This window comes from Meleagris gallopavo, chromosome 2, assembly GCF_905368555.1.
Source record: "Meleagris gallopavo chromosome 2, MGAL_WU_HG_1.1, whole genome shotgun sequence".
NCBI classification, from domain to species: Eukaryota; Metazoa; Chordata; class Aves; order Galliformes; family Phasianidae; genus Meleagris; species Meleagris gallopavo.
In genome coordinates, this window is record NC_139405.1 from 38,066,348 (window position 1) to 38,080,821 (window position 14,474).

The following is a 14,474-nucleotide window of genomic DNA, read 5'->3' on the forward strand; positions in this document are numbered from 1 at the left end:
TGTGAGGCTCCATCTGGAGTACTGTGTCCAGGTCTGGAGCCCCCAGTACTGGAGGAACAGAGAGCTGTTGGAGAGGGTCCAGAGGAGAGCCACAAAGATGATCAGGGGACTGGAGCACCTCCCCTACAAAGACAGGCTGAGGGAGCTGGGCTTATTCAGCCTGGAGGAAAGAAGGCTGCGGGGTGACCTCAATGCAGCCTTTCAGTACCTAAAGGGAGCCTACAGACAGGAGGGGAATCAACTCTTTGAAAGGGTTGATAACTGCAGGACAAGGGAAAATGGTTTTAAGTTGAGGGAGTTGAGATTTAGGTTGGATGTCAGGGGAAGTTCTTTACAGACAGTGGTGAGGTGCTGGAACAGGCTGCCCAGAGAAGTTGTGGATGCCCTGTCCCTGAAGGTGTTCAAGGCCAGGTTGGATGGGGTCCTGGGCAGCCTGGTCTGGTATTAAATGTGGAGGTTGGTGGCGCTGCCTGTGGCAGGGGGGTTGGAGATTCATGTTACCTGAGGTTCCTTCCAACCTGGGCCATTCTGTGATTCTGTGATCTTGTGTAGATCACACAATTTCTTGCTGAAGAAAAAGTTCATGACATGATACCATGAAATGAATGCCGTTTCTTTCTGCATGGTACACCTTTGTTTCATATGCACTTCCATAGCAGGCACCATTTTGTCAGACTGCCCCTCTTCTGCCATTTGTCACACAGCAACAAAAAGTAGTAGAATGTTGCTGGGAAGGTTCAACCTCTACTGCTGTACCACCGACATCTGCCTCCAAGGTAGGCAGACACAAACTAATAGGAGGCATTATTTTCAGAGCAGCTCTATATTTTGATTTAACAATAAAAGAGAAATGAAGCTACAAAAACTTTATTATGCTGGTTTGATTTTCCATTGTTGCTTGGTTTGGTTTTTAAGTGATTATTTGGTTTTGAAGCACCTATAAAGAACACATTCAGGCCGCAAGGACCCAGGGCAATTTCCCTGTCAGCAGTGCTGCCTCCCCATTTCTCACTGCTTCCAGAACTTTTCCTCGTGCTTACTTTGAACAGAACAGCAGATGCTGGGGGAAAAAAAAAAAGCAACGCACTTGCTTTTTGGACTTTTTGGAGCTGCGAGGCTAAAACTGCAACCATTTTATAGTTCTACACATTCTTTTTTATTCTTGAAGAAATATCTTTAATTCCCTGAGATAAAGCTTAAAAGTATTTCGAAACAGTCATTTTCATACCTATTCATCTCTAGAAGCCCATATTCAACATGCATTTAGGGACTGATATCTTACACTTTAACTGATCTCAAGAGGATTAATTATTAGAATAGAGGCACTTTGAAAAAAGGTTTAAAAGGGAATTAAATCAGCATAAGCAGAAAAATAGGTCCTCTCCTCCTCCTCCTTATAGCCTCAGACTCATTATTCAAAACAAGGGTAGCAACACAATACCTCCACCATACCACATAACGCAGCTCCTCTCATCGCAGCACAGGAAATGAAGCTGGACTCTGCACTCAGCCATGTGTGCTTCCTGTGTCCTCCTCACTTCAGAGTCAGGGTCCTGCATCCTCTGCAGTCAGTCCCACCAAAACATGATCTTTCAGCTTGTGGTCTGTATAGTTAGGGCTAATGATGAGGTCATCATCTCCTCATATGGGAACTGCATCTAGCAAGCCTTCATTTCTTAACCACTCAATCTGGTTGCAGTATGCTTCTAATTTGTACAATCCAGAGAAGAGGCCCAGAATTAATGCTGCATAATTCCTCTTTTACATCTACCCTGCAAACTACTCTCATATAGCCACAAATGCCAGCTAGCAGTTATAGCAAGGGGAGGCTTAAGGAAGCTCAGAAATAATTACTCCCAGGAAATCCTATAGCACTATGATGCAGAAGAAGGAAGACACCTCTTTAAACTTTGAATAGCAAATTTAAAAAAAAACAAAAAACATTAAGGCAGTTAATTCTGCTATGCTTATACTGGACTGCTAGCTTGTTAAATTATGCCACTTGTAAAGGTGGAATAATTAATAATTCTGCCCCATATGCATCATCATGCAGATTACTAATGCTAGGTAAAGAAAGTCTATTTCTTTAAACAGTTTTGATTTTGCTGCACCATTGTACTTATTTCTTAATAGATTACTTTGTCAGGCTCCTTACCTTACAGTTAAATGCTCAAATAGATAATTAGCTGGAACATAAGGTTCCAAGTTCTACACTGAAGCTACACATCATCTGCAAGATGATCCTTGCATTTCCAAGTGCAAAGCAAACCTTCGCCCTCAGCTGATTTTTGCTGTTTCTATCTTCATCGTTGTGAGTAGTAGATTTAGCAGTGTGCACATTACCACCGTTGCTGGAGGAATGAGGAGTCTAATTGGGTTTGATAAGTGAATAGGTTGAAGTTCAATCTTCCACATAATCCACAAGGACAAGCAGGTGTCAAATATTTATATCTGGGCAGAAATTGGCTCTGCTCTTCCGCTGTACCCAGAAGGAATAAAAGGAAGCTTTTAAAATGTGCTTGCAGCCTTGGGTATCAAAAGATGATGGAGTTTTATATGGCTATCATGACTGAAAAAAACTGTTAAAGTTTTATTTTGGTATTTCAGTTCTCAGCTAAGGGAAGCAGATGTACCCTAATTTTGTGGGAGAAGAGCGTAAGAAGTTCTTACACACATTTAAGTTGTTCAAAAGACCTATTGTTTTCAGTAAGTCTTACTCGAAAGGACACAGCTGATAGCAGAATAAGAATGTGATTAAGACTTATGAGACATTGCTTTCACCACCCTAGGAAACTAAATCTTGCTTTCCTCTTTAGTCTTCCAGCAAATTAATCTAATGCATTAAAGTGCCATTGGGCAAACTCTCTCTGTGTTAACTGATTTTAAGTCTATGAATTTATAAAATATCACTTTTCATTTACTGTTTCTCGTCTATTCATCATATGATGGATGATTCAACTTGCATCTGAATGTTAATTATGGTAGATCTTACAAGAACTAGTTTGCTTTTCAGTCAAGAGCAGCGTACCAGGGTGAGCACACGAAGAATCATTAAATCTTGAGAATCTTAGGCTTTCATAACACTTACCAAAAGGTATTTATATTTAAAATTCTAAGACAAACATGCAAGATGAAGAGAGGAATGGTAACAGTTATTGCTGAAATGCAATGAGTTGAAATGCAAGAATTCTTCTAAGAAGAGTAGAATCTGTTACGATCAGTAGGAAAATCTATCATAGAATCAGTAAGGTTGGAAAAGACCTCTAAGATCATCTAATCCAACCATCAATCTTCCATCAAGATTGTCCAGTAAACCATGTTCCCTAGTACCACACCTACATGTTTCTTGAATACCTCCAGGGACAGTGGCTCAACCACCTCCCTGGGCAGCCTGTGCCAGTGCCTCCCACTCTTTGGAGAAATTTTTCCCAATATCCAGCCTGAATAACCAACCTAATAACCAACGCTGGTGCAACTAGAAGCCATTCCCTCTCATTCTATTACTATTACTTGGAAGAAGAGACTGGCCTCCACCTTGCTACAAACTCCTTTCAGGAAGCTGTAGAGAGCAATAAGGTCTCCCTTCAGCCCCCTCTTCTGCAGACCAAACAGTCCCAGTTCCTCAGCTGCTTCCCCTAAGACTTGTGTTCCAGATCCTTCACAGCTTTGTTGCCTCTTTCTGGATACATTCCAGGGCCTCAATGCCTTTCTTGAAGTGAGGGGCCCAAAACTGAATACAGTACTCAAGGTGCAGCCTCACCAGAGCTGAATACAGAGGGACTATCACCTCCCTGCTCCTGCTGCTAACTCGATTTCTGATACAAGCCAGGATGCCATTGGCCTTCTTGGCCACCTGGGCATGCTGCTGGCTTATGTTCAGACGAGTGTCATCCAGCACCCCCAGATTCTTTCCCTGTGCACAGTCTTCCAGCCCCAAGACTGTAGCAATGCCTGAGGTTGTTGTGACCAAAGTGCAAGACTCAGCACTTGGTCTTGTTGAACTTCATCCCAGTGGCCTCAGACCAGTGATCTAGACTGCTCAGATCTCCCAAGGGTCTGGCCAGGATTTGAGTGTCAATTTTCTTTGATGCCCCCAGAGATAAACCAGGAATGAATCAATGTTATCAAAAACAGACTTTCACAAAGAGTTTCGGCTTTGACAGTTTTGCTTTTCTTTTGTGAAAGAGTACTATTGAAATGTTTCAACCAGCTCTGCTTATAAAAACAACTAAAAGTAATATATCACTGAAAGAAAAAAGAATGGCAGTTGGTCACCACTGTGATTTTCTATAGGTCTCTGGTTGCTCCCAAACATCAGTTGCGTACAAGCACAGCTGCAGCTCACAGCCACAGTAGTATTGAAAGCTGCATGGTCAAAAGTAAAGATAACAAAAGACGACTTTTAATCAGTAGACTTTGTGGAAAACACCTCTTCAGTTATTCTAGGTGATTAAGGGCAGAGAACCACGCTTTTGGCTTGTTTAAAGAACTGAATCTTGAAATCACGCAATGCTGTTGGGCAGTTTCTCTTCTATCAATTCCTTTAGAATTTGAAGTAGGAGGCTTTAAAACCTCACATTCTTTCAATCTTACTGACTTCTCAAATCTTATATTCATACTTCTAAAGCATGCAAATACTATGATGGTGAATGTTGATAGCAATGAACTGTTTTTCCCAGTAGCTCTGCAACAAACTACTGCACTATCTGTACTTTATGGAGATGAGATTTACAGCATCGCTTTAAGCATTCCATTTCTGTTGCTTGGTAATGAGCCAAGGGCTTTCTATACCATCAACAAAGCCTCCAGAGACTCATCCAGTTCTTCCTTCTTCCAATTCACAGTAGATACTAACTTGTGTGAAATCAGATGACTAAATCTGGATGACAGAATGACTTTTCTCCATCCTCATCTTTAAGTTTCACATTAATTTATCAAATCCTATCTCCAAAGTAAAGATAGTTCCAAGACTGAAACACTGCTGTGAAGAAGAACATAGGAAACTCATGTTGACACTTAGGCCAAAAAGCTGTAACATCATTCTTCTCTAGGGAAGACTTTCTTATTCCTTGCCCTCTTGTAAGTGGATGGCAATTAGATAACAGCTTTTGCAAAAGTAATACTAAGCAGCAGTAGTTGAAACAGAGTCCTTTTATTCAGACACGCACACAAAGACAAACCTAGCAACTTAAAAAATTTAGGGTAAGGGGAAGAACAAAAATAGCATGTATTGTATGAAAAAGGAAATCAGGCTAAATTTTAATAGTTTTGACCAATCATTGTAACCTTGAATAACTCACTGAACGTTATGTGATTATTTCCCTACTCTGACAATTACTGGTTAAATCACTGTAGACAGTTCTTATTCAAAGTATTCCTTACCAAAGTTAAAGTTTAACTTCTAGGAATCTGCGCTCTGAAAGAAAAAGTATGTACAGCTGGCGATGTATTCAGTTCCCAGGCTAAGAATTAGTGCTACTGTGTGCATAAAGTTAAAGCATTAACTGTGTTGTAGCTCTTGCTTACCACTGAAAAATGGTGACTGCAATTCCTTGATTGCTTTGCAGAAAAGGATGAAATGATTATGTCCATTTGCAGACCAGAGACAGTATAAAACTATAAAGTGAGTGAAGTGGCTTGCCCAAGATCAAACGTCAAGCCTGGCCTGGAATTATTGGTCAGACCTCCAAGTTGCATTGCCTGTAGTTACACCCTCTCTGCTGAAATCATTGCACTGAAAAACAGAAGTAAAGCCAATTTAGAAGTTGCTTTTGAGTGAAATATTAAATATTAAATACTAAAAATAAAAAATTAATGAAATATTAAACAGCAAAATGAGAAGACAGCATCTAAAAGTAAGTAGAAATTTTAAGTCCAATCTGTCTTCACAGAAATTTTTCTAAGTCGTAAAGTACTTTTTTTTTTTATTATTTTTTAACACCAAATATGAACTGAGTTGGCTTCATTGTTTCAATCAATTACATAAGCACATTTTTTAATTCTCTCTTGAAAAAGCACTTAATTATTCTTGAAAGTGGCATGGGAGAGGTCACTGAATCAATAATATTTGAATACTATGTTTTTAACTCTTCAGTATCAGACACCTGTAAGCCATTAGACAAAGATTCCTCCTAGAATGTTGATCTAGTGAGAAGGATTTTAAGTAAAGATTGCAAGGGTCAGTTGACAAAGGCACACAGAAAAATAATAAGGCAAGCTGGACATCAAACTAAAAATGAGGAGAAACGTTTTATGAAGATGGCAAGGGGAGAGAAGAGAGTGAATAAAACTAGTCTTAGATGGCTGCATGTGTATAACACTCCAGTAAGGATAAGAAAGAGTAAAAGACATTGTATTAATGAGTCAGTTAGCATAATTAAAAGATATATAATCTGAATACAAATCATAAAATACAAAGATTATTCAAGAATGGAAAAAAGATGAAGACTTTAGTCTATCTACCTAAGATGCTTGCTCAGAAGCCCAAAATATAGACAAACCACAGGTACTGAAAAAGCCTGTGAATTTATTTTTAAAACAAAGCACTCTGTTTTCCTCCCCCACACTAACAAAAGTACCTGAAGGACCCCACTACAGGCTTGAAAAGTCTAAAGGGAAATGAAGTTTGTATCTTTGGATCAAGGGCATGGCTTAAAATCACTTCAGTGTGAGAGAGAAATGAAACTACAGCTAACTTGGGTAAACCATGAATTCTTTACTGCTAAAAAAAGATGGGGCTGAAGAAAAGGAAGTTTAGGAAAAATAAAATGTGTTTACAACAAACATGTGAAACTGGAAGAAAAAAAAACAAAAAGCCATTTATAAATATAGCAGTAACAAAACCAAGGAACACCAAAAGAATACACGTAAGAAAAGTCATGATACAATTTCCAGCAAGCAAGCAAAGCCTCAATTCGTTAACTGATTCCAAGAAGTCTTAAGTATTTATTATCGGATTTACATCAATCTTTTGCAAAAGGGTCAGATGTTAAGCAGCTGCTAGCACAATTAATACCAACCCATAAAGGTAAGACTTCAAGCTAGACAGGTAAAGCTCACACTAGGGAAAGCTTGGCAAGTGGGGAAAAATAAATCCCTAATTAGCAGTGAACATAATTCTGAAGCTGATCTGATTAAACGGTCATTTCTGAGAATCACAGAAAAGACCATAGAAAGAGCAGATGGTGAGGAGTTTTTCACCCTCCCCTCTCCCTCCACCCCCTCTATTTTTAATAGAGCTAGTCAGCTCACCTTCAGTGTTCCCTTAAGTATTTGAAAAACAAACAGAAAAAAAACCAACCAGGATCACATGCAAGCACCTCAAAGACATCACGTATTGACAAGATTTGACAAATTAACCTAATTTCTTTTTATGACAGCCATCTGGCAATGGAAGAAGGTAGCAGATGTATTTTGATCATGACAAGGCTTTTGATACTCTCACAGATTATGAAAGTAAAGATCTCAGCTGGAGATTTTTGAGCAATGCTTTGCTTCCATCCCAAACTGTGAATGCAGTAGAGTGCCCAGAGAAGGATCCAATTTCCAGAAAGATATTCAGGAGGAAAGACAGAAGGAATTGCAGGGTTTATCCTACTAAAGAAAAGGCTGAGATGGAATGTGGTACACCTGTTTGTAAACAGGGGAGATCTGATGTGCTTTTAAAACTGGGAGAACACTTAAGATGAACAAACATCTTTACCACAGCAATAGCTGTTGGATGAAGGCTGACTGATCTATGGAAACAATCCATCCTAAGAAGTCCTGAACCAAATTCCCAAAGGCATACTTCTATAAACAGAGGGAAACAGACTTTAGAGAAATAGGTAAATAACATGATCTAAGATAAAAAGAAAACAACAAACAAACAGATTTGAGCCAAGAATGCTAAATTGCCTACATCTGCCAGAGCAGAGAGCAAGGAGAGAAATCATTTTGCTGTTCTGTGCTGTGGAAACTACATCAGTACCAACATCCCAGAGACATCTTTTGACATCACTCACAATATGAAATAAAGGTACAATTATGTTACAACTGCACAAGGAAGAGGGTGATACATAACCAGTCTCTACACAATAAAAAAAAAAATTTGTCCTTATCACCTGGTGGTGACACCGTGGAGAACCAATACCTTCCAGTTTTGATCCTCTGATTTGCCTTTAAAGAGAAAGAAAAGCCAATCATATTTCATTACAAGACTCAGATATTAATATTAGTCTGGTTATATAAAACAGAAGCAGTTGCTTAAACACAAAAAAGCAATCTTGATTAAAAAAAAAAACTCTTAAAAAAAAAACCCCTAACTTCTACTGAGTCTTAAATGGCTAAGGTACAATCAAAAATTTTTCAGTTAGAAGCAGATAACTTCTAGCTATTATAAGAAAAGCAGCTCCAGGTATGGAAAACACATTTCCCTGTAACAATACCATTTCCTTGCCCACAAACATCTGTCTACCCACAAGGAATAATTGCTAGAGTGTCTCTGTTCCAGTCCCAAGAGCCAGCCATCAAGCAGATGCATCATGTATAATAAGGAATGGTGATGAAAATTTCCACTACTGAGAGTGGAGCCAGCGAAAGGAATGATTACAGGGATTATACTATGATTAAAGTAGGTACTTGCATAAGAACTAGAGTGGCTGATAAAACATTCACATTTTGCCTTAAACATTGTAGACAGCATGTGCACATGCAGAAGATGCATACTCATTTCTCTAAGTGAATCAAGAAGGCACCTGAACAGTGGATTCCCTTTGGATGAATACCCTACCCTTGCAAATAGCCTGCAAGTGATAATCCAGCACTATCAAAAGCCTAGAATGCAAAATAGCTTAAAATCTCTTGACAATGTATGTGACTTATCTAGACTACTGGCAGATATACCTCACTTTAGATCCAGCTGCTTCTTAGCACAGCTGCCTCTCCATCTGGAATGGGAAAGAATCATTCAAGCCCCACAAGTGTGGACAGCATTTAGCCAGCAGAATAAGTGTCATTTTAACAGAAGCAACAAACACTGCTTTCAATCTGGAAGGTAGTACAGAGTAAAAAAAGCTTCATAAACTACTACTGCCTACTCCTATCTGACATAAAAATTTTGCAGAACAGTGAAAGAAATGAATAGTCATTTCTGTTTCCTCAATGGTCCCAAGCATCCAGTTCTGACTCTGCTTTACAAGACAGACAAATATAGGCTTACCAGAGCAAATCCAGTATAGGGCCATGAAGATATCTGAGACTTGATCACTTCTTTCATGAGGAAAGGCTTAGAGAGCTCCATCTGTCCAGCCTGGAGGAGGCTCCACCGTGACCATGAGAAAACATTTCTACAGTGAAGGCAATCAAACACTGGCACAGAAGAGAGATTGTGAAGTCCCCATCTGTTTGCCTGGACATGGTCCTGTACAAAATGCTGATCCTGCTTGTACAATGGAAGGTGTTACATTATCTCTACCAACCTAAACAATTCTGTACGTGAAATAAAGGAAATCCATCCTACTTGCAAATCTCTGTGCATTTGTTCTCCAGCTTATTAGAACAAAACACTTGGTTAAGGCACTGTTCAGGCCCTGGAACAGGCGGTGGTCACGGCCCCAAGATGCCAGAGTTCAAGAAGTTTGGACAACACTCTCAGGCACATGGTTTGGATTTTGGGTAGTGGTGTGTAAAGCGAGGAATTGAGCTCAATGATCTTTGAGTGTCCACCAAACTCAGGATATCCAGAAATTGTATGAAAAAAGCTATTCTATCAATTTACTGGATTTCTAGCAATATTGAGTTTGATTTGCTCATTTTTATTTACAACCAGAAAGACATCTGTTATATTCTTGCAAGGACTCAGTGGCCTTAAGTTTGAATATCTAATGCTGCAAAACCGTAAGTACCTTACACATACATCAAAAAATGTACCAGAGAAAGTCTCATGCTGCCTGCAGTGTAGTAACGTGGTTGGTCATACTAACAAGGGAGGTGGCTAATGAGTAATGGAACCTTTTTCATTATCATACACTTATCTGCAAATCATTACAACATTGACTACAATATAAATTGCCTGTGCAGCTTGGCTTATAAATACTCATATCGAGGCTCAATACTGACACTCACTGGCTACATGAAATGCATGTTACCTCATCAGCCTCACTGAAATCTTCACACGTGGATGTCTTTATAAGATTGGGCTCACAGCTTTGAATTTCACTGCACCACCAGAGACTTCATTATATTGTTGCTGTGCAAACATACTTCCTCACCTCCCTACCCAAAGGTGGGCTAAAAAGCCCATGATGTAATGTGGAGAATGGAAAAGGGAAGCTCACAAAAGAAGGTCACAGAAAATATTACAGGAAAAATCATTGCTCCGTTTGTCTTAACAACAACCACACAAATAAATCTTTACCTGTATTTTTGATGCTCAATCAGGTGCAAACTTCTTTTACAGAATTTAAATACTGCTCTAGCAACTCTATAATACACAGCTACCATTATAATAGCCCCAAAATATATACGCTCACAGAAAAGAAAGAAAAAGCTCACACTATGTGTTTCTGCCCACATCAAATACAAGGAATAACAAGAACATTCACCTGCCAAGCTGGATAATTAATCTTAAATTAAAATTGCACTCTAATGTTCCAAAATAGGCTGGCAGTAGTCTATAGTTCCTGGCTATTCCCTTGAGAACCCATTTGTAAAAGTTAAGATACAATTAATATAACTTTTGCAAGAAAATGCAGGTCACTTTGCAATACGGTAGCTACAAAACATTTATTTTTTAAATAAAAACATTTAAATCATCAGGTTTTGTAAAACAGCATGTCAAGTGTTTATCTTAATCTTTGTAGTGTGAGCACCTTCAGTTTTATGCTAAAACAATCAACATAATTTATTATTTGGTCAGACTATTAACCTACATTGAAATAAATATAACTTCAAACAAGACAGATTACTTAAAGCATACCAGATAGCTCTAACTTCATAAAAAGCTTCTCTGGTGGCAAGTAAAACAGAGACTGCAAAACCACGATTGCAATATTTTTCTTTTTCTTTTTTAGTTTCAGTGAAGACTGGCCTATGAAACTATGAAAAACAAGAATAAAGTTCTATAGACTAAAGCTCAGAAAGACTGCATCACAAAAGAAAAATAATTAAGATGGCTTACCTAAACTCTCTCAGATTGAGAGTTGGAATACATGCTTCTAAATTAATTATAATACACTGGACTGGTCATAATATGACCCGTTCTCAAGCAAAATTATCCACTAAACAGAAATAGAAGTCTTTGTTTAACAATGAGATAAGCCACTGATAAGTGAAAACAATACAGCCCACAAAGAGCATTTTAAGCTGACTCTGATTACAAAATGAATGATGCAAAATTCCACAAGTGATATAAACCTTTAAAGTACAGAAGTTTATAAGTCAAAACTAGTTCAGCACCTGAGATTTTCCTTTAGAAAGCACAACAGAGACACTTTCTTTAGAAACATGTAATACAATCAACTCCTTTGCTCTCAGTGTTGCATCAGAGTAATTGATTGGAGTTGAAATACACATAATGTTCTAGGTTTCTAATTATGCCCTGAAGATAAATGGACTAGCAAAATAGATTCAAGATTTGATCCATGTGCATTGCACAACTGTTTTACAAAAACATTTTTTATCAAAACTGGAATAGACTTCATCTACTGAAGTGTACTGATGAAACTGAATTTAAAGAAAAGTCAAAGAACAGCACGTAACTTGAATAATGTTGACAAGGAAATAAGATTACTGAAATAAGAGTGAACAAAACGTAATCTGCTATGCAGGCATGTTGTTTTATAGACAACTAATCTATTTGTCTTCACTTTCGATTAAAATACTATTTGAAGGAAATCGTTTTCTACTTTCACTTTGGTAGCTGGGAAGTGATATTTATCTGTGTTCCACTCTACGTGATTTCAATTTCATGATTCTGTATGTTTAGTTACCTACCACTCTCAAAGTAACCGACCTACTGCATACCAGCCTTAAAATAGCCTTCTTTAATCTCCTGGCTTTGAAGCTTTTAAGTAAATGTGTATTCTATTTAACTCTTGAACGCTTGGACCCCAGAACAAACAACATAAGCCTCTGCAAAGTACTGCTCTGAGGAGTACATGGTAATGTTGCTCTAATGTGACCTAATTTTATTTATGAAGACTATTTGTCAAAAGGTATGCAAATTAAGGATTCAAATACTGGAATATAAGGGATGTTCCTTTAGTTCTAGAAATGCTTTCATCAAATAAAAGAGACTGTAAACTTGGTTTTACTTATTCACTTAGTGAAACTGTAAACAAACTGTTAAGGCTTTTTATTTTTATTTTTTAATCAAGGTTAAGCCTCCCACCACAATTAACTATTTGGAATTTTATGAAACTGTTGTATCTCTGAAAAGCAGTCAAGCACTTCTCTTTGCCCTTTAATTTCTAAGTGGGCTATCAGTAGTAAATTTAGGAAGAAAAGCTTCAGAAATTATATAATGAAAATGTCAATGCTTAGTTTTTGCTGCTCTAAAATTTGTGTGCAGTAAAATGCACTGTTGAATCACCTAAACCCCCCAAAACAGTCATTCTTAATCCCAATCTTTTCTCAATAAAAAGTGCAGCAGAGTTTTTAAAAAAAAATAAGAGGGCCTAGAGGGCATAATCCTCTCCATCATACAAAAAAAAAAAAAGAAATCTCAAGCCAAGAATATTCTTTTCAGTGCAAACACTGCAGTCTTCAAAAAGTTAAGAGTACAAATATTTACATTCCAGTGTATCCCTACCTACAAGGAATGCTGTTTCACATTAGAAAGCATGTCAAATACCTTTAATCCAATCAAAATATTAAAGTTTACTTTCTCAGATCAATATAGTGGCTGAAACCCAAGTGTTTACATAAGCAGTAAAACTTTCTGAAGAAACTAATGCACACAGTTGAAAGTTCTCTCAAACACCAAGGGCAAAGACTGCAAATGCAGCTGCTGGTCCTTAACCAATTTCAGTATAACATGCCAAAATGTAACCAGCCATTAATGGGGAGTGAACAGTTTTCTATACTGGCATCTTAAGCCCTTGACCCCTTTCATAATTCTACAAGGCATATAGAAGCTAGCTGCAGATAACTCCTTCTTGTGCTAAACTCTTCTTGACTGAACACAATGTTACTATATGTCCTTCAGCTTTTCAATGTGCAAAGTTAAATTTCCAGAAAAATAATTCAAATTTATAGAAAATGTATGTAACACTGCAGAGGGAGATGGGAATGTTATTTTAATCATTCAAAATATGCTCAGCAACTTTAAGAAGTATTGTGCTTCTAGAAGTACTAGCTGGGATTCCATCTGAAAAAGGCACCTATCACACTTCCTTAGTTAGCTGCCCGCTTTAATAATTTTGGTACTATTTGTTACAGTACATCAAAAAAACAGCAGCATAAAGCATTAGGTGGACAAGAATTTTATATTTGTTCTCCTTTAAAAAGAAAATATTTAAAATGAAAGGCACTCAAGACAAAAACTCTCTCTCCAGTTCATATATAGACGGCCGGCATGTTTTGCTCTTCATTCGACATAAAGGCACAGTACAGTCTCTATTTTGACCTTCCACATCAATATCAAGTAATGAGGGCATGTGGCAGTTAGTTCTTTCCTCAGTGTCTGGCAAGAGGTGAACATCTGGATCTGTACTGCCCTCTAAACATTTGGAGTCTTTAGAGTTTGGTTTTATAATATGCGGAAGAATCTGCCATGAATCAATTTTACTTCTCACGGAAGAAGGTCGAGGCCTTGATATAATATTCATAGCTCTTTGTTTTTCAGTTGAAATACCACAGTGGTTGCTTCTTCTTTGAAGAGATGGAGAATGTAGAGTTCCAGTAACAGAAAGAACAGGCAACTTGGAGACATCGTCAGTTGAAGCAAATCCATTAGCTGACGGAATGAAAAGGTCAGACAAACAAGAGAAGAATTTAAACTCTGTGGCTCCTTGATTCCTTTGCCATTTGCAAAACTGTGTTACCACAAGCATTAATGATTTTTTTTCTTAAAAAAAAAAAAATAATAAGACTTTCATATACATTTGTGGGGAATTTCCTAAAGAAGGATCAGCAGTGCTCAATGAAATCTTTCTTCTATACTTTCTGTTAGAGACTATAACAATTTCTATTTCATTATTAGAAACAAGAAAAAGCATTAATCATCCAGTTCTTGGATGAATATTAACAGTGGAATACAGCTATCAATATTTGTCAGGTTGCTATGAATAATTACATATGCACAGAGTACCATAAAGGATATTACATTTAAGCCACTATAGAACACCAGTACTGCAATTTAGAACTTCTGTTCTTTTCAAAACTTCATTAACTATGAACAAATCCACTTACACCTTAACCAAATTTAAAGTCATTTTTAGCTTAATTCTTTTAATCAACAGCTCAACTGAAAGATTTGTGGAGAATGTGATAAC

The 14,474-nt window shown here is 37.7% G+C and overlaps 1 protein-coding gene across 2 annotated transcripts in view; it reads right to left on the minus strand.

Annotated features, from left to right (window-relative positions):
• Positions 1-13,374: 13,374 nt before the first annotated feature.
• Positions 13,375-14,474, minus strand: part of MAP3K21 (mitogen-activated protein kinase kinase kinase 21) — a 40,721-nt gene continuing 39,621 nt past the window's right edge. For both annotated transcript variants that reach the window (XM_085219721.1, XM_085219722.1), the window contains one exon: positions 13,375-13,936. In XM_085219721.1, the coding sequence (XP_085075847.1) occupies positions 13,512-13,936 (425 nt within the window). In that variant the 3' untranslated portion in view covers positions 13,375-13,511. The remainder of the gene's footprint in view (positions 13,937-14,474) is intronic.